We start from the raw sequence: 22,500 nt of genomic DNA, 5'->3' as shown, positions 1-22,500 counted from the left end.
GGCCACGCCCACCGGTGCTCACCTGGAGAGCAGAGCTGTGATTCTATTGGCTGTCGTCGTTCTGTTGGACACCTGGACAGAATCAGATGGAGGCGTTCAGGAAGCGGTTCCTGTGGACCAGGACCGGACGGGGGGGGGGGTACCTGGACCAGGTGTCCGATGCGACTCCGGTACCGGTGCTGGACGCCGGCGTACAGGTGCCACACGTAGCTGAGGGTGTGGCAGCAGGAGGCCATGAACAGGACCTGGGGGGGGCGGTCTAGTGAGGAACGTCCCACCGCACCTGAACGCCCCCCAGGGAGGAGTTCAGGGTCCAGTACCGACCCGGTAAGGGCTAACGTCTCCTCAACAGACCTCTGATGAGTCATCTGTCCTGGTTGGTTATTGATTATTGATTGATTACTGATGGATTGTTGATTGATTACTGATTGATCATTGGTCATTGATAGGTTATTGAATGAATCTGTTAGCTTCCTGCTAGTTCAGAGATGGTTTACAGGAAACAGAACCGCTCTGAATTTAACTGAACGGTTCTGGTTCGTCTTCAGGAGGAAGTGAAAACTTTCTGCAGGTCAACAGGTTGAACCGACCAATCAGAGGAGGCCTCCTGTGATTGGTCGGTTTACGGGAAACATTCAGATGTTTGTTACGAAGAGGTCTGAAACTATGAGACAAGTTTAAACACCTAAGAAAGAGACTGACCCCCCCCCCCTGCCCCTGGCGGTGAGGGACCCCCACCTGACCCACGGCGCGCAGGTGGAAACGGAGGGCGTCCTGGGGGCGGGGCCAGGAGGACACAGAGGCTCCAATCAGCCAGCAGACGGCGAGCATCAGGTCCGATAGGCTGAGCAGGACCAGAGGCTGCAACTGCACACACACACACACACACACACACACACACACACACACACACGTATGTTACCATGGCAACAGGAGACATTTAAAAGGAAAGGAGGAGAGAGAAGGCGGGGCTAACCTCTAGCATCCAGCTGAGTCTCTGTGACATCACACAGATGATGGTGGAGGCGGAGCCGAGTACGCTGAGGGTACCAAGGGTAATCACATTACTTCATGCTCACACGAGTGCTTTGACCTTTAACCTGAAGCCTCAACAAACCAGATATGAAGTGAACTAAACCATTTGAAGGTCAAGTCTACAAACATCTGAACTGGATCAATGAACACGATGGCGTCTGACACCAGTTCAACCAGTTCAACCAGTTCAACCAGTTCAACCAGTTCAACCAGTTTAACCAGTTTAACCAGTTCAACAGGGTTCAACCAGTTTAACCAGTTTAACCTGACCTGAGCAGCGCCATGACGAACTGGATCCACCTGACGGCCTCGTCCACCTGCAGACATCAGAGCTCAGCGTCACCCAGGTCACATGACATCACTGCACAGGTACTAGGAGGTCACATGACAGCATCTGTACAGGTACTAGGGAGGTCACATGACATCACTGCACAGGTACTAGGGAGGTCACATGACATCACTGCACAGGTACTAGGGAGGTCACATGACATGGTGCTGAACCAGGACCACCTGGTCTGGGTGTCAGACCAGAGAGCTACACTGGGTTTCCCTCAGCCTCCAGATCAGGACCTTCAGCAGGAGGATCTGCTCTACGAGAACCTCAGCGTCTGACCTGACAGCCAACCACGTTTTTAGAATCACGGTCACATGTCATTTCAGTTTCTTCCTGTTCTAAGCTGAGACTGGAGCTCACCTGGGTCCAGTCTAGAGCTCACCTGGGTCCAGTCCGGCGCTCCGGTGCCGTTCTCTAAGGTTCTGCTGGTGGACTCCTCCATCTGTCTGTCTGCAGCCCACTGGATGGAGCTCTGACCTGGAACTGATAGTCCAACAGACAGGAGGGGGTTTTGTACAGCAGCTCACGCACAGAGGGATGGCTTCATGGCACTGACCCCGCCTCCTGCATCACACTGGCCACGCCCCCTGAAGAGCTGCAGACGGTGGAGATCAGCAGATGGACCGGAATTAGGGCACAACCTCAGAAACACACCAGAACCACAACACAAAACCAACCAGAACAGACTCCGAAGCAGAACTTGTCTAACGTGTGTGACTGAATTCATTGATTCAAAATGTAGTTTTTATGTATTATTAACTTCCTGTATTTCTTTATAAATGCGATGTATTTTTTATGATATTTAAATTTATTTTTATTTTTTCCTGCATACCTTTCTTGACTATATTTTTGCACATTTTGAGTCAGGAGTCTTTAAATCAGGGCTTAGAACCGGTTCATGGGACAAAAACTTTATTTACAACTTTATATTTTTTAATGTTCTGGACCAGAATCGGTTATTCAAAATACTAGTAACCGGTTAAAACCCTTTTTCGTTTGTTCTTTAAAAAATGTGTTTCACTTCCAGTCATTCACGTAACGCGTGATGAGAGCGAAGAGAAGATGAGGTGACGTCAAACCGGAAACGTTATAAGAACCGACTCAAAGCTTTGAATGAAGCAGAAACAGGAGACAGACGCTGTTCCTCCTCCGCGGCGCCAGGGGGCGGCAGACATCTTCCGGTGACGTTCCGGAAATAATTGGAAGGAATCCGGAAGTGTTACTGTTTTGCAAAACAGAAGTTAGCAGAGCGAACGGAAGCTAGCGGAGCTCGCGCAGGACGACAGCGGCGAGATGACGGAGTAACAGATGGCCAACGCGACCGACGGCTGTGTGCGGGTGAGTCCGGGACGCCGGTCCGGTGCCGGTGCCGGTCAGCAGCCACTACGTCACGGGGCGGTATGGCGCCACAAACATGTCCGCGTCCGAGTTCAAAAGGGACATGACTACAGAGTGTGTTCTGTGGGGACTACAGTGTGTTCTGTGGGGACTACAGAGTGTGTTCTGTGGGGACTACAGAGTGTGTTCTGTGGGGACTACAGAGTGTGTTCTGTGGGGACCACAGAGTGTGTTCTGTGGGGACTACAGAGTGTGTTCTGTGGGGACTACAGAGTGTGTTCTGTGGGGACCACAGAGTGTGTTCTGTGGGGACCACCCAGAGACGTCACATCTACTCAGCATTGTCCTGATACGAAAGACTGGAGCGGCGTCAGCAGATTCAGTACAGACCGTTTCCAAAGACGGTTCTCTATCTTGGGAAAATGTTGTTTTTTGTTCTTATAAGTGCTCTAAGAAAGAGGAAAAGGCTTATATTCTTATAAATCTGTTAATGATTTTGGCTAAATTTTTTATTCATAAATGTAAATTCAGCAAAGAAACCCTAATTTTATTCATTTTCTTAAAGATGTTGAACAGTACTACAGTTTATTGACGGCTCTGACAACAAAAGGCTGTGAAGACCTTCAACATTTGTTCCGCTTTAGGTGTTTCAGTGTAAGGTGAGGACCTGTGGCCCCCCCTGGAAACTCTTCTATATGTTCTCTGTATTGTTCACTGGTTTTGTATGCTGTACTGAATTTTCTTCAATAAATTTTTTTTTTTTAAAAAAATGTCCACGTCCGAGCGGCGGCTGGGTGTTAGCTTAGCCGTCTCTAAGGTAACACCCAGCGGTCCGGCGGTCTGTCAGTGAGAAGTTAACCCGGGTCGGTTAACCCGGGTCGGTTGACCCGGGTCGGTTGATCCGGGTCGGTTGACCCGGGTCGGTTAACCCGGGTCGGTTGATCCGGGTCAGTTAACCCGGGTCGGTTAACCCGGGTTATTGTGGTGTGACGTTTAAACTGACGGCTTCACGGCTTGTGATGAACGACTTAAAATACAGAGGAGCTAACGGCTAAGCTAAGGGCTGCGCGTCTGAACTGATCAGCTGTATTGATTATCATGTCCTTCACGTGGGGGCGTGTCCTTCACGTGGGGGCGTGTCCTTCACGTGGGGGCGTGTCCTTCACGTGGGGGCGTGCTGACGAGGGGACCTGACTGAGTGCCTTGGTTCTGACCCGTCCTTGTCTGTTCCACCAGACAGAGCGGCGGCGTCTGGCTGAGGATGACCCCTGCCCTCTGAGGTCCAAAGCGTCCCGACCGGATGGGGGGGCCGCCGCCCTCCGGGAGGAGGAGGGGCCGCGTGGCCCAGGTGAGACCGGACACACGCCTGAACACCCGGGCTCCTGTTCCAGGTGGAACCCGACTCACCTGTCCATGTTCTCCTTAGGTGGGGGGGCGGAGCCGGAGTCCAGTGAGGACGAACTGGGACGCCTGGACATCGACCTGGACAGGAAGTCTAGGCAGCACAACCTGACGTCACGCAACGTGCGCGCCATCCTGCATGTGAGCATCACCCGCAAACACGTGGTAGAACCTGAGCAGAACCAGAGTAGAACCTGAACAGAACCAGAGTAGAACCAGATTAGAACCCGAGTAGAACCAGAACAGAACCCAAACAGAACCTAAGTAGAACCCGAATAGAACCCGAGTAGAACCCGAGTAGAACCCGAACAGAACCAGAGTAGAACCAGATTAGAACCCGAGTAGAACCAGAACAGAACCCAAACAGAACCCGAATAGAACCCGAGTAGAACCCGAGTAGAACCAGAACAGAACCCGAGTAGAACCCGAACAGAACCAGAACAGAACCCGAGTAGAACCAGAACAGAACCCGAGTAGAACCAGAATAGATCCAGATTAGAACCCGAGTAGAACCCAAACAGAACCTGAGTAGAACCCGAACAGAATCAGAACAGAACCCGAACAGTTCCAGAACAGAACCCGAACAGAACCCAAGTAGAACCAGAGTAGAACCAGATTAGAACCCGAGTAGAACCCAAACAGAACCCGAGTAGAACCCGAACAGAACCAGAACAGAACCCGAGTAGAACCAGAACAGAACCCGAGTAGAACCAGAATAGAACCAGATTAGAACCCGAGTAGAACCCAAACAGAACCTGAGTAGAACCCAAACAGAACCTGAGTAGAACCCGAACAGAACCAGAGTAGAACCCGAGTAGAACCCAAACAGAACCCGAGTAGAACCAGAGTAGAACCAGATTAGAACCCAAACAGAACCCGAGTAGAACCCGAACAGAACCAGAGTAGAACCCGAGAAGAACCCGAGTAGAACCCAAAAAGAACCCGAGTAGAACCAGAATAGAACCAGATTAGAACCCAAACAGAACCCGAGTAGAACCCGAACAGAACCAGAGTAGAACCCGAGTAGAACCAGAAAAGAATCAGAGTAGAACCTACTTTATGTAGAACTGGTGTTAAACCTTTTAGAACCCATGTTAAACCTGTGATGAACCCGTGTTGAACCCGTGATGAACCCATGTTAAACCTGTGATGAACCCGTGTTGAACCCGTGATGAACCCATGTTAAACCCGTGTTGGACCTGCCTCACGCCCTGTGCTGTCGTGCGTTGCAGGAGGTGATTACCCATGAGCGCGTGGTCGCCATGATGAAAGCCGCCATCAGAGACACCCAGGACCTGCCCATGTTTGTGAGTGGCCACGCCGGCTCTGAGCCCACAGGAAGCAGCTGACCCACTGCCTCTGACCACTTCCTGTTTGTCCTTTTCCTCCAGGAGCCAAAGATGACCCGGTCCAGACTGAAGCAGGCCGTCCAGCAGGGACAAGTGAGAGTTCCCACAATCCTCTGGGGCACCTGGACCTCAGAGACACGGGTTTAATCTGTCTGTGTGTCTGTCTCTCTGTGTGTCTACAGCCGCTGACCTGGAGTCTGTCTGCAGTCAACACAGCCACAGTGAAGGTACAGTCTGTCTCTCTGCCTGTCTGACTGTCTGTCTGCCTGTCTGACTGTCTGACTGTCTGTCTGTCTGTCTGTCTGTCTGTCTGTCTGTCTGTCTGTCTGTCTGTCTGTCTGTCTGTCTGTCTGTTTCTGGGACTGTGTCTGTCTCTCTGCCTGCCTGACTGTCTCTCTGCCTGTCTGACTGTCTGTCTGCCTGTCTGACTGTCTGTCTGCCTGTCTGTCTGCAGCCTCCTCAGTTTGTTGACATTGAGCTGGAGGATGATGAGGACTCGTCGGATGAAGAGTACTGTCCTGAGGATGATGAGGAGGAGGAAGACGAGGACGACAACTTCACCAGCGACGCAGACAGCCTGGCTTCTCCTCCCAAGATGCATCAGTGCTGTCAGCCCAGAGGTGTGGACAGCCAGAAGACTGCTGCCCCCCAACAGGTATCTGACCTCTGACCCTTACTATTTCCCTGACCTCTGATCCTTACTGGTCCCCTGACCTCTGACCTCTCTCAGGTCCCCTCAGGACACTTGGTGGACCAGGTGCTGACACCCCCCTGTGCCCCTCTGCATCCCCTCTCTCCACCTGAGTCCTCCTTCCTGGAGAGACTGAATGCCGTGGAAGAGGAGCTGGACTGCAGCCCCGCCTACACCTTCAACCAGGTAAGGCCCCGCCCCCCAGCGGCCTGGTGGCTGTGCACCTGTGGGCCTGACCGTGTTCTCTCTCAGTGTCTGGACAGGAGTGCTGCTGATGATGACAGGGGCTCCGGTGGTTTGGCGTACCGCACGCGCTCCAAGCGCCCCCTGGTGGACGTCCCCCTGGGCCAGCTGGAGGCGGAGCTTCTGGCCCCTGACATAACAGCTGACATGTACGAGCAGAGCACCGCCCAGTGGGAGGAAGACCGCCACTGGACCCAGTGGCTGCAGAGTCTGATGGCCCCCGACAACGAAGGTCAGGGGTCACGCTGAGGGAAACACGTACTACACCCGCTACTGAAACTACACCCGCTACTGACACTACACCCGGTACTAAACTACACCCGCTACTGACACTACACCCGGTACTAAACTACACCCGCTACTGAAACTACACCCGCTACTGAAACTACACCCGCTACTGACACTACACCCGGTACTAAACTACACCCGGTACTAAACTACACCCGGTACTAAACTACACCCGCTACTGAAACTACACCCGCTACTGACACTACACCCGGTACTAAACTACACCCGGTACTAAACTACACCCGCTACTAAACTACACCCGCTACTGAAACTACACCCGCTACTGACACTACACCCGGTACTAAACTACACCCGGTACTAAACTACACCCGGTACTAAACTACACCCGCTACTGAAACTACACCCGCTACTGACACTACACCCGGTACTAAACTACACCCGGTACTAAACTACACCCGGTACTTAACTACACCCGCTACTGACACTACACCCGGTACCAAACTATATCCGCTACTAAAACTACACCTGGTAGTGAAATTACACCCGATACTTAACTACAACTGATACTAAACCACACCCGGTATTGAAATTACACCCGATACTAAACCACACCCGGTGCTTAAACTACACTCGGGAGTAAACTACACCCGGTCCTTGCGGGCGTGGATCATGGCGTCGCACGGCGTGTTCCTGACTGAACTTCCTTTCCCTCAGAGGAAGTGGACGACGAGGACGACCCGGAGTACACCTTTGTGGAGGAGCTGGACGAGCCGGACCTGGAGGACTACCGGACGGACCGGGCGGTGCAGATCACCAGTAGGTGGCGCTGTGGGCACACGTGGAGGTGGTGCTGGTCCTGGTGTTAATCCTGCCTCTGCTTTCAGAGAAGGAGGTGAACGAGCTGCTGGACGAGTTGTTCAACACGGTGAGGGGGGGCAGGAGGCCGCTGGGGGGGGCAGGAGGCAGCTGGGGGGGGCAGGAGGCAGCTGGGGGGGCAGGAGGCCGCTGGGTGGGGCAGGAGGCTGCTGGGGGGGGTGCAGGAGGCCACTGGCGGTCCAGAGGACAGGCGGCGAACACAACTTCCTGTCTTCTGGAGCGACGCCCACTCTGACTTCCTGTCTCTGTGTTCAGCTGCAGGAGCAGGAGGAGGAGCCTGAGGGGGAGGAGCCTGAAGAGAAGGAGCTGGAAGCGGGGCCCAAATTCAATGTCCCCCCAGCTTTATGGTAACTGGTGGGGGTTGGAGCACACAGCTAGTTCTGCACCGGTAGTGGTGTCAGGTTCCGGTCGGGGCTTCATGATTGGTGTAGAGGTGTCATGTGATTGTGAGGGGGGGGTCCTCCTGTTGGGACAGTCCAGCAGAGCAGTGCTGCACCTGTTTGGGTCAGGAGGAAAAGCCACGGCCCCCGCTGCCTCCACTTCACACAGAACACGTGAAGGAGAGTCAGCTGGGGGCTACATGTTAGACTCCGCCCCCTCCATCAGGGCGGGGCCGCTGACTCGACGCCTGTCTGTCCGTAGCTTCCAGTCGCCGTTAGCCGGCATGCTAACGGAGCGGCGGCGGCTGGTGCGCCAGCAGTACGAGGCCCAGCAGCAGAAGAGGGCCCTGCAGGACTCCACCAACCAGCACCGCCACCCCCTCACCCCCGGGGGCGACCCCCACACCCTGCCTGGAGCCCTCACCTCCCTCGTGGTGCTGCCCAACCAGATCCACCCCTCCCTTTGCCTGGGCCACGCCCAGAAGCTGCAGCTGCAGCAGCAGGTCCAGCAGGTAGGTGTGTCTGGTGACCCGGAGTGACCCGTTCTGATCCAGTGTGATCCGAACTGACCCGGTGTGACCCGTTCTGACCCGGTTTGACTCGCTGTGACTCATTCTGACCCGGTGTGACCCGTTCTGACCCAGTGTGATCCGAACTGACCCATTCTGACCCTGTGTGGCCTGTTCTGACCTGGTGTGGCCCGTTCTGACCTGGTGTGACCCGTTCTGACTCGGTGTGACTCGTTCTGACCCAGTGTGACCTGTTCTGACCCGGTGTGTCCCATTCTGACCCGGTGTGACCCGTTCTGACCCAGTGTGACCCATTCTGACCCGGTGTGACCCGGTGTGACCCGGTGTGGCCCGTTCTGACCTGGTGTGGCCCGTTCTGACCCAGTGTGACCTGTTCTGACTCGGTGTGACCCATTCTGACTCGGTGTGACCCGTTCTGACCAGGTGTGACCCGTTCTGACCCGGTGTTACCCGTTCTGACCCGGTGTGACCCGTTCTGACCCGGTGTGACCCGTTCTGAACTGTTCTGACCCGGTGTGACCCGATCTGACCCGGTGTGACCCGTTCTGACCCGATCTGACCCGTTCTGACCCAGTGTGACCCGTTCTGACCCGGTGTGACCCGATCTGACCCGGTGTGACCCGTTCTGACCCGGTGTGACCCGTTCTGACCCGGTGTGACTCGATCTGACCCGGTGTGACCCGATCTGACCCGGTGTGACCCGTTCTGACCCGGTGTGACCCGATCTGACCCGGTGTGACCCGTTCTGACCCGGTGTGTCCCGTTCTGACCCGGTGTGACCCGTTCTGAACTGTTCTGACCCGGTGTGACCCGATCTGACCCGGTGTGACCCGATCTGACCCGGTGTGACCCGTTCTGACCCGGTGTGACCCGTTCTGACCCGGTGTGACCCGTTCCGACCCGGTGTGACCCGGTGTGGCCCGTTCTGACCTGGTGTGGCCCGTTCTGACCCGGTGTGACCTGTTCTGACTCGGTGTGACCCATTCTGACTCGGTGTGACCCGTTCTGACCAGGTGTGACCCGTTCTGACCCGGTGTTACCCGTTCTGACCCGGTGTGACCCGTTCTGACCCGGTGTGACCCGTTCTGAACTGTTCTGACCCGGTGTGACCCGATCTGACCCGGTGTGACCCGTTCTGACCCGTTCTGACCCAGTGTGACCCGTTCTGACCCGGTGTGACCCGATCTGACCCGGTGTGACCCGTTCTGACCCGGTGTGACTCGATCTGACCCGGTGTGACCCGATCTGACCCGGTGTGACCCGTTCTGACCCGGTGTGACCCGATCTGACCCGGTGTGACCCGTTCTGACCCGGTGTGACCCGATCTGACCCGGTGTGACCCGTTCTGACCCGGTGTGACCCGTTCTGACCCGGTGTGACCCGTTCTGAACTGTTCTGACCCGGTGTGACCCGATCTGACCCGGTGTGACCCGATCTGACCCGGTGTGACCCGTTCTGACCCGGTGTGACCCGTTCTGACCCGGTGTGACCCGATCTAACCCGGTGTGACCCGATCTGACCCGGTGTGACCCGTTCTGACCCGGTGTGACCCGTTCTGACCCGGTGTGTCCCCCAGCATGTGCAGCTGCTGGCTCAGGTCCACCTGCTGAGTCGCCGTCTGGACGCCCTGAACCATGAGGCCAGCATCACCAAACACTACCTGGTGAGTCAGGAGGTCAACGGCCACTCCCATGACCCCCCCATGTCTCCTGACCTCCAGTGACTCCGCCCCCTCTCCCCGCAGGAGGAGCTGCAGCAGTTCGCTGGCCGGCGGGAGCAACTGGGGCTCCCCAGCAGCTTCAGGACGTGTAACCTGAAGGGGGCGCTGGACCTCCTACGGGAGGCTGAGCAAAGGGCGGAGCCGCCGCCCCCCCTCCCCGCCCCCGCCACCTCCAGACGCTGGCTCCCACGGATGACGCCCGCCACCAGCAGTAAGGAGGAGGCGGGGCTGTTTGTGCTGATTGGTGGTGGTTCCTACAACGGCTCTGTTGTGTTTAGGCCACGCCTTCCCCCTGCTGCCCCCCGATGCCGCCTGGACGTTCGCCACGCGCCCCGTCTTCCTGTACCCCGAACTACTTCCTGTCTGCCAGCTTGACCACACCCGACACCTGAGGAGTGTGTACACGCAAGGAGAGAAGGGGTACCCACATACACACACACACACACACACACACACACACACACACACACACACACACACACACGATCTCCCATGATGCCTCTGTGCAGGCTGGTGGTTCTGGGCCTGAAGCACTTTGAGGGGGCGCTGAACCCGCTGCAGCTGATCAGCTCCTACCTGCTGTGTAAGACTCAGTGGAGCCTCAGGAAGCACATCAGGGAGGTGGGGGGGCCGCGGGCGCCGCGGGACAGCATGCTGAAGGTGAGCTGTGACATCATCGCTGTGACATCATCACTGTGACATCACCCTGTGACATCATCACCCCGTCGTCCTGCAGGCGTTCCTGTCGCAGCGCGTCGTCCCCCCCTTGCCGATGGCGTGCAGCAGCATCCATCCAGAAGACCAGCGCCCCCCGGTGGACAGACACACCGCCAACGCGCCCAACTGGTTGAAGGTGTGACACGCCCTCATCTGATGAAGATGATTGGTTGTTGTTGTCTAGTGGGAGGGGCCTACTGATCCGTTCTAATGGTTTTTTCCTGCAGAACAGTCGACCAATCATCCAGAAGACACGCCTGGACTCCTCCCGTTACCCCGCCTCCCTCCCCCCAGGCTGTTCCCTTAGGCTCCACCCACATTTTCTCAGCAAAGCCCGCCCTCCCGTCCCGCGCCACCGGCGCTTCTTCACCTTGGCCAATAACGCGTCTCTGCTGCCGCTCGCCAAAGCCCCGCCCAGCAGACAGGTGGGCGGGGTCACAGACGTCCAGCCAATCAGCCAGGTGGCCCCGCCCCCTACAGGTGTTTCCAACCACTGTGTGAGCACTGATGCCATCCAGGCCTGCCTTCCTATTGGCCAGGTGGTGCAGACACCAGACAGCCCCCCAGTCCTCACCCCCGTCCCCCCCCCGGTCCCCCAGAGTGCCACATGTCCCATCATGCCTTGCACCACGGTCCCTGTGAACCCGGGCTGCTTCCTCCTTCAAGTGATGTGGACCCCGCCCACAGTCGGGTCCCAGGATGCCGTGGGGCAGCAGAGTGGTCATGTGACTGCAGGGCCCCGCCCCCCTCTGGAGGAGGAGATAAAGGAGGAGGGGTCAAACACACCTTCATCCCTCAGCCCACTGTCATCCTCAGGTGTGGGGGAGGAGGGGGAGGAGAAAAGGAGCATTGTGGGCGTGGTCAGCTTGAGCGGGGGGGGTGACCCCGGGGGAGAGGAGGACGATGGGAGTGGGCGGGGCCAGAATGACAGAGGTGGGGGGGGGGAGTCGGGCGGGGGAAGAGAGGGGGAGGCAGGGGGGGAGGCAGAGGATGGAGGGGAGAGGGAGGAGGATGGGGGCGGGGAGAGGGAGGAGGATGGGGGAGGGGAGAGGGAGGAGGATGGGGGCGGGGACAAGGACGAAGATCAGGATCGCCACGGCGACGAGGAGGAGGAGGAGGAGGACTTCGACGAGCTCACCCAGGACGAAGATGAGGAGGAAGTGATGTCATCAGCGTCGGAGGAGTCGGTGTTGTCGGTCCCAGAGCTGCAGGTAAACAGGAAGTCTCTGGGGGGGGGCGTGGTGGTGTGGCAGACTCTGATTGGCCGCTGTGTGGGCGTGGCAGGAGACCATGAAGCAGCTGACCTGGTTGGCGGCGGAGCGCCAGTTGTGTCCCGACGGCGACTCCGAGGAGGAGCACTCCCCCACCTCCCCCGGCTCCCAGGAGGAGGAGGAGGAAGAAGAGGAGGAGGAGGGGCCAAAGGAGGAGGAGTCTGGCGAGGGGCGGAGCAACAAGGAGGGGCGGGACGAGGAGCCGCCCTCTGGCGAGGAGGTGCCCCGAGGAGGAGGGGGGAGGTGTCCCGGACGAGGGCGAGGTCAGAGCCGTCCCCCCCCCCCCCCCACGCCGCTCTAAGGCGCCTCCAGGCAGCGTCTTCACCCACAATCCCATGTGTCTGTCCTCAGGGCGGAGCCGGCCCCTGCGGGGGCGGAGCCGGCAGGAGCGTCACAGCAGAGACGCCGCCAAGCTGCTGCTGCTGTACGACGAGCACATCCTGGACAACGACCCCCAGCGCCACCGCAAGGACACCGCCTTCGCCCACAGCTACCTGAGCAGGGTGGGCTAACGCTAGCACGCTAACGCTAGTGGGTCCCAGCAGCCGCCCAGGTGTCTGATGGGTAATGTGGTCCCCAGGTGCGCGAGGCTCTGCAGGACCTACCAGGACAGGTGGAGGACTTCGTGTTGCTGCTGGGCGACTTTGAGCGGGCGGGGGAGGGACAGGAAGTCCTGCTGCTGTTCAGGAAGCTGTGCGGCATTCTGGGAGATCGCACCGACCTCCTGAGAGACTTCGCCGCGTTCCTGCATCCGGAGCAGGCGCTGCAGTGTGGCCTGGTGAGACGCTCACGGGGGGCTCACGTGCTGCTCTGGGTGACCCCTGTCTGACCCCTGTGTGACCTTTGACCTCCTGCAGCTGGAGGAGCAGCAGGCGTTCGAGCGCTCGCGGCGTTTCCTGCGTCAGCTGGAGATCAGCTTTGGGGACAACCCGTCTCACTACCAAAAGATCATCAGGGCGCTGCAGACCGGCCCCGACCTGAGCCCCGCCAGCGTCCACGAGGTACCCCGCGTCACCGTGGCAACCGGGGCGGGGTGGGGCAATAGAGCTGGCGCGTGCTGAGGGTTCAACCTGCTCTGTTTCAGCTCAAAGCTCAGATGGCCACGCTGCTGAAGGGCCACGCCCACCTGCAGGCAGAATTCTGGGTGTTCTTCGAAGAGCTCCGCCCACCTCCGGCTCGCCCGGGACAGTTTGAAGAAGCTCATTGGCCAGAGGACGGAGGGGGCGGGTCCGATGGTGGAGAGGGTACCGGCCAGCCATCCAGGGGCGGAGCCTTCAGTGGGTTTGAGGAAGTGACGCTCCCTGAGCTGGAGGAGGAAGAGGAGGGGCCTAAGATCCAACCAATCAGCACCCGGCGCCAGAGGAGGAAGATGGATAGAAACTACAAGGTCTGGTGACCTCGGCAACGTGCTCCGTCTTGATCCGACCAATTACAGGCCAGAGCCACCTGGACTGTGATTGGTGGGTTAACCTGTCTGTCTGCTCCTAGGGCTGTGATTGGTCAGAGAAGGACTGGTGTCACTGTCACAACCCAAAGATCCGCCGACACCGCAGGAAAGGATGTTCTGGCTGCCATGGCAACAAGGTGCGTTTTTCAGCTGTGAATGACTGACCTGTAGGATGTGACTCGTCACCTGACCTGTCACCTGACCCGCTGTCCCTCCAGGCGTCAGGGGGCGTGTCCAGAGTCGTAAAGACTCAGGAACCCGTCGAGTCACAGCTGAGACCTGAGGGAGGGGCTGAGAAAGACCTGAAGGACGGCCCCCACCCAGGTGAGAACAGAATCAAGACCAGGACCAGGACCGGTTCACAGGTGTCACTCGGTGTTGTTCTGTTCACAGATCACAGCAGTGCATCATGGGACGCTACGCTCCCATTGGCTGAGGAGAAGGAGGAGGAGCAAGAGGAGGATGACGAGAAGAGGAAGAAGAGGAGCCGTACGAACGAGGAGCCCCCCACCACCTCCCCCCCTCCTACCTGCCCCCCCTCTGTCACCCCCAACTCCAACCCCCCCCGGCCCAGTCCTCCTGTGGAACTTCCTGTCTGCGCCAAGAACATCTCCCTGACCCCCAGTGGAGAGAAAGTGATCCTCTGGACCAGGTGACCTCTGACCTCCTGTGATCTCTGACCTCCTTTGACCTCTGACCTCCTCCTCTGACCTCTTGTTTTCCAGAGAGGCCGATCGGGTCATTTTAACCCGGTGTCAGCAGGACGGAGCCAATCAGGACACATTCCAGACCGTCTCTACTCTGCTCGGCAACAAAACGTGCAGCGAGGTGATTGGCGGGTCCTCGGGTCATGTGACGGTGACGGGTCATGTGACCTCTTCCTGACTCTTCCTTGCGTCTACAGGTCGCTCACCGCTTCCGGGATCTGATGCGTTTGTTCCGAACGGCCGCTCGTCAGACCGGCTCAGAGGACGAGGCTCCGCCTCCTGAGACCTCAGCCAATGAGGAAGAAGACTGACTCCAACCAATCAGAAGAGCTGCTGAACAGCGAATCCCGAATATTTAATGTTTTTGTAGAAGTTTTTTTGTAATGTTTAAGTTTTTTTGTTTTTACAATAAAGCAGGTTTCACCAGCTGATGTCGTCCTGTTCACACCCCCAGTGGCCCCGCCCAGTGGGCGGGCCTTCAGCCTGAGAAGACCACAGGGGTCTCAATCAGATCTGATTTAACCAGACACGCCCAGAGGACACGCCCAGAGGACACGCCAGGGGGACACGCCCAGGACAGACGCCCAGGAGACACGCCCTGACAGGTCCCTTCTGGTCGCTGGTGTTTACTCGTGGTTACCAGCAGCTGATTGGCTGACAGACGGAACCTCCTTGCCCTGAAAAGAACCTGATTGGCTGGTTTGAAGACCTCCTGAATGACTCCAGCTGTGATTGACAGGCGGTGGGCGGGGCCATGTCAGGACAGGATGGTTCCTCAGTTTCAGGTAACGCCCACGACTCGCTCACCAGGAAACGTTTCTGTCAGTCACTTCCTCTTCCTGGAGGAAGAGGGGTTCTGCTGGGTCGTCATGTGGTTCAGGGTTTCTGGGGTACCGCGGTAGAACTTAATATAATATAGTCGTTCAGAAGCTCCTCCCACAGGTGGAGACGCCTTCAAAATAAAAGTCCCCCAACATGTTCAGGAACTTTATTCACATGGAATCAGGATTTAAAATAAACAAAACATGTTCAAGTCCCGTTGTAAATATTTATAATAACGCAAACGGACAGTTCTTTACTGTATTCATGCTTTTATTTTGAAGTCCTCCGGTCAGCTCTTCCTGTGTGCAGGAGTTGGGCGTCGACCTTCAGTCGGACCAGTTTAACAGGAAAACAGCTTCCTGTCACTGAACTGTAAAATCCAGACCGATCAATAACCAGACCAGGATCAGCACACACACACACCCTGAGTGTGTGTGTGTGTGTTCCATAGATGTTCTGTATTCACTTTATAAATGTAAAACATTTTTGTAGGAACAAATATTTAATGATTGTATAATTACAAAAAAAAATAATCAAGCACCAACAGAAGAGAGTCCTCAGAGTAAACAGGAAGTAGATCAACAGGAAGTAGATCAACAGCTCCTTATTTGGCCCCAGACTAAGCAAAAACAAGGAAACGTCAAAGGGACTGGGTGGAGCTACCTATGGAGTGGGTGGAGCTAAACATTTAAACACTTTCTCAGTGTTTCTCAGTTTTTTAAATAATTTTTAAGTTTCATTAAAAAATATGGTAGGGAAACAGGAACGTTATTGACAAGCGATCAGCTCTCACCCCCAGAACCTCTGTTTGCCGGGGGGGGGGGGCGGCGCCTCCTCCGGGGGCAGCGGGAGGCTGAAGATGGACCCGGATGAGTCCATGGTGAAGATGAAGAAGACGTTAGCGACCATCATCACCAGACTAGGCAGGAAGGAGAGGCCGAACCCAAAGGCACGGATACTGCTGCCGAACGCCGCCGCCACCCAGTAGACCAGCCTGAGACGCAAAACAAACGCACCTCTAAGGACACCCAGTAGAAAACAAACACCTCTAATTGAAGTCAAACAAATCAAACGCACCTTTAATTAAAGTCTTAATAACGATTAACCAAACTCACCCTTTTTAAAATTTACGATCTGTAAACAAACTCCTGCAGTCAATCTGTGAACGAACACCTGCTGCTAGCAGCGGCAGCTAGCAGCGGCAGCTAGCAGCGGCTAGGGGCAGTAAAACTCACCGTCCAACGGCGAACACGATGGTCAGCAGCGGGACGAGCTTCAGCTGCTCCTGACTCAGGTAGATCGCCATGACGACCAGCTGCAGGAAGTAGATGAGGAACAGCGACACGGTGTCAGAGACGAAGCGCTGATGGACCGCCACCTCCTGAAGCCCCGCCTCCTTCATGGCGTCCTCAACCAGAGGTCGAAACGCTCCGAACCGGAGACGACTGACGCCCAGGACCAGCCAGCCTGAGACAGACGGGGGGTGAGACAGGTGAGTGGTGAGACAGGTGATGTGAGATGGTTAGGAGGTTAAAGAGGTGAGTGGTGAGACAGGCGGGGGGGGGGGGTAAACAGGTGAGACGGGAGACGCCCTCACCGAGGACGATGGGCACTGCGGCGAACACGGAGCAGCGCAGCGTGTAGACCACCCTGAGGGGGGCGCTGTCCAGCAGCGGGGCATCAAACGGCAGGAAGACGAACCCCCCCCACACCAGGAAGGGGAAGAAGATGGCCGAGGTCACCAGGGACACGCCCCACTTCAGGGCATCCCTGCTGAGGCAGTTCTGCACACCTGAGAGAGACAGACAGGTTAGGCCCCGCCCACCTGTGACAGACACCTGCGCCGGGGGGGGGGGGACGTACAGGAGGGATGGGCGTCCTCACGCCAGTCGTACTGGAAGCCCTGGTGGTTGTAGTCCTGGGGAGCCCCCCGGGGCCCCAGGAAGGGGCTCTTCTCTGACTGCACTTCCCAGAATGCCTCGCTGTGTTGCGGCGAGGACGGCGAGCAGAGGATGGTCACCGCCGGCCTGAACACCTGAGCCGCCTTGTCGGGCAGGCGGTTCTCCCCCGGCATGTCCTCGTCCTCCTCCTCCAGGCGTGTCATAAGCCCCACCTCCTCCTCTGCCCCGCCCCCTCTCTGCTCGCCCTCTGACCTCAGCTCGCGCTCGCTCTCCGTCCAGCTCACCGCCTCGCGCGCTGACGTATCGGACCGCACGCTCAGCCTGTCGTCCCTACCTGTCTGTCCGCCTGTCTGTCCGCCTGTCTGTCTGTCTCTGGGCCACGGCAGGGTGCTTGTCTCCATGGCGACAGACTTCACCATCTCGTCCCCATTGGCCCGCCTGGCCTGGTCCCCCCCGCTGTCGTCCATGGAGGTACTTCCTGTCAGGTGGGGGCGTGTCCTGTTCCAATGTCACACGTCAAACTGGTTTCCTCCCAGTTAACCACCTGGAGACAGGAGGAAGCAGGGAGGTGAGACAGGTTAGGTGTGTGTGTGTGTGTGTGTGTGTGTGTGTGTCAGGGACATGCATGAGGTTCATGGCTGGGGGGCTCTGACTTCATCATAATCAGATTTACTAACGTGAACCTACAGTGTTTCTTATTCACCATTTAATTATCAACAGTGGGTGGGTTATGTTTAAAGTCTCAGAGCAGAATTATTAACACAAACTAACACACAAATAGCATGTGATTAAAAACCTGTTACCTACACCTTGTTTTATATACGTTTACTTATAAATGAAGTCCACGCGCCGCTCCTTCTGCACTAAAGCAGAGAAAGATTTTACGTTGAGATGTAATCCTCCATTTTTATAGTCAGGCAAGGCGAGAGGAAAACTCATGAACGGCTGCTCTTGACTGGCTGACTATAGATTGTAGTTTACTGTCACTTCTTCTACGGCCGGGGAAGAAGAATCCTCGACCGAATCCCTGGGATCAGCAGCGCCCCCTACCATGAGGCAGGAGAACTGCGCGCCTCGCTTCATGTCTTTTCCCAGCGGTTTCAGGACCGCTCAACTCCAGAGAGACGTTACACACATGGAGTTGTTGATAGAAAAACACTACATTATATACATTAGATAGATTATGGGAATTGAGTTCATAGAACAAACACGTTTGAACATTTTAATAGTGACGTATAGAGTTAGCATTATGGTCTGTTTAGCTACCAGCACAGCTGGTGGAGTCATTGATCAATCCATGATCAATCCATTGAATAATCCATAGTGATCAATGAGTCACCACAGGTGTCTGATCAGGACTTCAGAGGTAAATGTGAAAATTAAGCGATTTTGAGTAAAAATAATCTAAAACTGGTGACGTTAAACAGAAAATAACTACATGTAATACGCCTCACTGGATAAATACAAACATTCCATTTTCACACACACACACGTGTGTGTGTGTGTGTGTGTGTGTGTGTGTGTGTGTGTGTGTGTGTGTGTGTTTGTATTCATTTCAAAGTGTGAACGAAGTCGTGAGACCCGCTCGGGGTCGATGACGTCACACTACAACATGGCGGCCGTGACGTATTTCAAACTAAACCCCAAAGGGAGAACAAAGTCTACCGGAGCTCGCGCTTCTCCTGCTGGGACACGTGACCAGCAACGTGAACGACTTTGTGATCAAAGAGCCGCGTGAACTGATCGAAACTCACCGACAGAAGAGCGGGCCGAGCTAACAGGCTAACAGGCTAACCGTTAGCGCGAGACAAAGACGGACCCGACGTCACGACCAACAACCGGGACTCACCTGACCGACGTCCTCTTCCTCCTCTTCCTCCTCTTCCTCTCGTTATTCGTCCTCTTCTTCCTCTTCCTCTGTTCCTCCTTTTGTTGTTGTGGAAATGCGGAAGTGTATCTCAGGTGTAGCAGCGTCAGGTGAGTAAAGTAAACCCTCTTAAAGGGACAGTACACCGGAAAACATCCAGTAGAATAACAGGAGAATAAACGCATCACAATGTCATAAATGATGTATAATTATATAGATTATATCTATTTATACATTATATATAACACTAGTGGGAACCCGTGGAAATGCCACCATGAAACAATAATATCAGACTTCATACCAAACATGAACAGAATGAATAAACTTTATGACTCATAAAGAAACAGACGAACAAATATCCAACTGTCAGCATGTTCATCAATTCAAATTTACAGGTGGGGAGATAAATATATATATGATATATAATAAATATCATATATAGTATATTAAATAAATGTACATGTTATATGACATATAAAACTCATTTTGTAAGTTTTTGTATGAAGTAGAAGTTCTTTAAAGAGGGAGGAGTCAGACTTAGATTCAGGAGTAGAGGAGGTAAAAAGAGGAGGAGTCATCAGAGGACAGGAAGTGATGAAGGATGGAGGTGATGAAAACAAGTTTACCAAAGAAAATGTAGAGGAGGAGCAACAGTTGGAGGAGCAGAAGGAAGAAGGACACAGCTCTCTTTGTGTGCAGCAGCTGCAGGGTGTTCAGTACCAGCCAGCACCAGCCTCCTCCTCCTCCTCCTCTCCTCCTCTTTCTCTCCACACCTCTTCTTCTTTTTCTTCCTCCTGTCGTCTCTGCGTCTGATCGACCTCCGACCTCTGAAAGGTAGGCCTCTCCTCATTTCTAACTGAACTGATCATCAGTTATTGATCGTTCTTCATTCATGTTCAGGGTGCTGCTGAGCTGTTGATCAGGTGAGTTAACATCAAAGTAAACAATCGTGATGTCATCTTCAGATGAGCGTCTGCTGGTCCAGCTGCTCTCTATTCATGTCTATCAATACCTATCAATGTGGCTGTAGTTATTGATTATTGTTCTCTAGTTCAATAACAATGAAACCTGATGAAACAGCAGCTGTGTGGATCAGGGGGAGGAAATCCAGACGGTCTTTGAATGCATCGCCGTGAACACATAGAGTAAAAAAATAACCATTATTTAACCTAAAAAATACCTGGCAGCCTCATCTTCATCACCAACATCATCACCATCACCACCACCATCACCATCATCACCACCATCACCATCATCACCACCATCGTCATCATCATCACCATCACTGTCACCATCATCACCACCATCACCATCATCACCACCATCATCATCACCATCACTGTCACCATCATCACCATCACCACCACCATCACCATCATCACCACCATCATCATCATCATCACCATCACTGTCACCATCATCACCATCATCACCACCACCACCACCACCATCACCATCACCACCATCATCATCATCATCATCACCATCACTGTCACCATCATCACCATCACCACCACCATCACCATCATCACCACCATCATCATCACCATCACTGTCACCATCATCACCATCACCACCACCATCACCATCATCACCACCATCATCATCATCATCATCACCATCACTGTCACCATCATCACCATCACCACCACCATCACCATCATCACCACCATCATCATCACCATCACTGTCACCATCATCACCATCACCACCACCATCACCATCATCACCACCATCATCATCATCATCATCACCATCACTGTCACCATCATCACCATCACTGTCACCATAATCACCATCACCACCACCTTCACCACCACCATCACCATCACCACCACCATCACCATCATCACCACCATCATCACCATCATCACCATCACTGTCACCATAATCACCATCACCACCACCATCACCACCACCATCACCATCACCACCACCATCATCATCATCATCATCACCATCACTGTCACCATCATCACCATCACTGTCACCATCATCACCATCACTGTCACCATAATCACCATCACCACCACCATCACCACCACCATCACCACCACCATCACCATCACCACCACCATCACCATCATCACCACCATTACCATCACCACCATTACCATCACCATCATCATCATCATCATCATCATCATCATCATCATCATCATCATCACCATCATCATCACCACCATCACCATCATCACTATTTTCTGGTGATGTAGTCATGTAGTTTAGTTATCAGTTTTAGTGTAATTATCAGTGCCCCCCCCCCCGTCCACCTGAAGCCCCTTTAAACACCTGCAGTCCAGCGGCAAGCGGTTTTCACCACACCTGTAGGAGGTGTTCACAGGGGGCGGAGCCAACTCTATGGCTGTTTGGAGACGACTGACAGAAACTCTGGTTCTCTGATCATAGAGCTGAACAGGAAGGAGGCATTCAAGGGTGATGAAGAGGAGGAGATGAAGGTGGGGCAGGTTGAGCTGGAGAAGACTAGAGGAGCGTTACAGGAGGAGGCTGGAGAGAAACCCCCACCAGACCCTCCTGGGGGTGCTGATTTACGTGGATATTTATATTTGTAGTTTTCATTGTTCTATTTCCAAAACTTTTCAGGCTGTCCTGGAATACAGTTTCCCTCTGAAGAACCAACAGAACCATCAGGACCAACAGAACCATCAGGACCAGCAGAACCATCAGGACCAACAGAACCATCAGGACCAACAGAACCAGCCCGTGTTGTCAGGTGTACCTGAGTCTGCTGCCCCGCCCCCTATGAATGACAGAGTTGACACACCCCTTTTTGTGTGTCACCTGACTGGACCGGATCGCAAGCCGTTAGCGGCTAACAGGCGCCGCTGACCTGACTTCAGGTCACATGGTCATCATCAGGTGAAGAGACAGGAGTCCTCTGGGTCAAGATGGCCGCTCACAGACAGGTGAGTTCATGACATCACAGCGTCAGAAACACTGAGTTCTGATTGGGAGACTCTGGTTCCACTCTGTCAATCAATCAAGTTTTATTTATAAAGCTCTACCACATCAGCAGACATTCCACAGCACTTTATCAGACAGAGAAACCCACTGAACCCTCCAGAGCAGCAGAGACAGTGGAGGAAAAACTCCCTCATTGAGGAAGAAACTCCGGGCAGGACCCAGACTCTTTTGGGGGCCCTCCACCTCGACAGGTTGGGGGGAGAAGAAATAAAAGAAGGTAAAAGAAGTACAGGGTCAGAGAGAGAGAGGGTCAGACAGTCCAGATAGAGTCAGTGTCTCTGTGGTTAGAGTCAGACCAGATAGAGTCAGTGTCTCTGTGGTTAGAGTCAGACCAGATAGAGTCAGTGTCTCTGTGGTTAGAGTCAGACCAGATAGAGTCAGTGTCTCTGTGGTTAGAGTCAGACCAGATAGAGTCAGTGTCTCTGTGGTTAGAGTCAGACCAGGTAGAGTCAGTGTCTCTGTGGTTAGAGTCAGACCAGATAGAGTCAGTGTCTCTGTGGTTAGAGTCAGACCAGGTAGAGTCAGTGTCTCTGTGGTTAGAGTCAGACCAGATAGAGTCAGTGTCTCTGTGGTTAGAGTCAGACCAGATAGAGTCAGTGTCTCTGTGGTTAGAGTCAGACCATGTGATCCAGGAGCT

At 54.7% G+C, this 22,500-nt stretch overlaps 4 protein-coding genes across 5 annotated transcripts in view; 2 read left to right on the top strand and 2 right to left on the bottom strand.

Annotated features, from left to right (window-relative positions):
* Positions 1-1,834, bottom strand: part of tmem116 (transmembrane protein 116) — a 3,612-nt gene extending 1,778 nt beyond the window's left edge. The window contains exons 1-6 of one of the 2 annotated variants that reach the window (XM_068322883.1): positions 1,752-1,834; positions 1,306-1,352; positions 977-1,040; positions 739-867; positions 144-245; positions 23-72 (exon numbers count right to left, since the gene is read on the bottom strand). In XM_068322883.1, the coding sequence (XP_068178984.1) occupies positions 23-72; positions 144-245; positions 739-867; positions 977-1,040; positions 1,306-1,352; positions 1,752-1,811 (452 nt within the window). In that variant the 5' untranslated portion in view covers positions 1,812-1,834. Of the gene's footprint in view, positions 1-22; positions 73-143; positions 246-738; positions 868-976; positions 1,041-1,305; positions 1,441-1,751 lie in introns of both variants that reach the window. The other variant, XM_068322884.1, reaches the window with a different exon arrangement.
* A 720-nt stretch (positions 1,835-2,554) lies between these two features.
* gon4lb (gon-4 like b) lies at positions 2,555-14,716 on the top strand. The gene is made up of 29 exons (XM_068324738.1): positions 2,555-2,707; positions 3,944-4,055; positions 4,134-4,249; positions 5,341-5,415; positions 5,500-5,550; positions 5,640-5,684; positions 5,912-6,112; positions 6,188-6,334; positions 6,401-6,623; positions 7,355-7,456; positions 7,525-7,565; positions 7,772-7,863; positions 8,159-8,408; positions 10,003-10,089; positions 10,171-10,357; positions 10,425-10,566; positions 10,656-10,806; positions 10,883-10,999; positions 11,091-12,074; positions 12,148-12,397; positions 12,486-12,637; positions 12,715-12,912; positions 12,992-13,135; positions 13,219-13,521; positions 13,623-13,718; positions 13,800-13,905; positions 13,975-14,233; positions 14,307-14,409; positions 14,486-14,716. Exons 1-29 carry the CDS (start codon positions 2,678-2,680, stop codon positions 14,597-14,599), a joined length of 4,878 nt encoding a protein of 1,625 aa, XP_068180839.1. The 5' UTR covers positions 2,555-2,677; the 3' UTR covers positions 14,600-14,716.
* A 546-nt stretch (positions 14,717-15,262) lies between these two features.
* tmem79b (transmembrane protein 79b) lies at positions 15,263-19,063 on the bottom strand. Its single transcript, XM_068322877.1, has 5 exons — positions 18,861-19,063; positions 16,974-17,555; positions 16,708-16,902; positions 16,346-16,577; positions 15,263-16,104 (listed from the first exon to the last, which is right to left on the bottom strand). The coding sequence occupies exons 2-5, from the start codon at positions 17,476-17,478 to the stop codon at positions 15,900-15,902; spliced, it is 1,137 nt and encodes a 378-aa protein (XP_068178978.1). The 5' UTR covers positions 17,479-17,555; positions 18,861-19,063; the 3' UTR covers positions 15,263-15,899.
* Positions 19,064-19,414: 351 nt separating this feature from the next.
* The window catches only part of LOC137600946 (rho guanine nucleotide exchange factor 2-like), a 17,945-nt gene continuing 14,859 nt past the window's right edge, over positions 19,415-22,500 (top strand). Inside the window, exons 1-2 of the mRNA XM_068322868.1 lie at positions 19,415-19,712; positions 21,483-21,805. Coding sequence (XP_068178969.1) covers positions 21,788-21,805 — 18 coding nt within the window. The 5' untranslated portion in view covers positions 19,415-19,712; positions 21,483-21,787. The remainder of the gene's footprint in view (positions 19,713-21,482; positions 21,806-22,500) is intronic.

The sequence above is a fragment of the Antennarius striatus genome, chromosome 9 (genome assembly GCF_040054535.1).
Source record: "Antennarius striatus isolate MH-2024 chromosome 9, ASM4005453v1, whole genome shotgun sequence".
Taxonomy (NCBI): domain Eukaryota; kingdom Metazoa; phylum Chordata; class Actinopteri; order Lophiiformes; family Antennariidae; genus Antennarius; species Antennarius striatus.
Note: the sequence above shows the minus strand (reverse complement) of the source record. Positions and strands in the feature narration are given on the sequence as shown.

Coding starts and splice junctions, on each gene's coding strand:
- tmem79b (XM_068322877.1), bottom strand. CDS start 17,478: ATGGACGACAGCGGGGGGGACCAGGCCAGGCGGGCCAATGGGGACGAG. Junction 16,578..16,707: donor CGCAGTGCCCATCGTCCTCG/GTGAGGGCGTCT, acceptor CGTCTGTCTCAG/GCTGGCTGGTCCTGGGCGTC. Junction 16,105..16,345: donor ATCGTGTTCGCCGTTGGACG/GTGAGTTTTACT, acceptor TTTGCGTCTCAG/GCTGGTCTACTGGGTGGCGG.
- gon4lb (XM_068324738.1), top strand. CDS start 2,678: ATGGCCAACGCGACCGACGGCTGTGTGCGG. Junction 4,056..4,133: donor GGAGGGGCCGCGTGGCCCAG/GTGAGACCGGAC, acceptor TGTTCTCCTTAG/GTGGGGGGGCGGAGCCGGAG. Junction 6,335..6,400: donor CCGCCTACACCTTCAACCAG/GTAAGGCCCCGC, acceptor GTTCTCTCTCAG/TGTCTGGACAGGAGTGCTGC.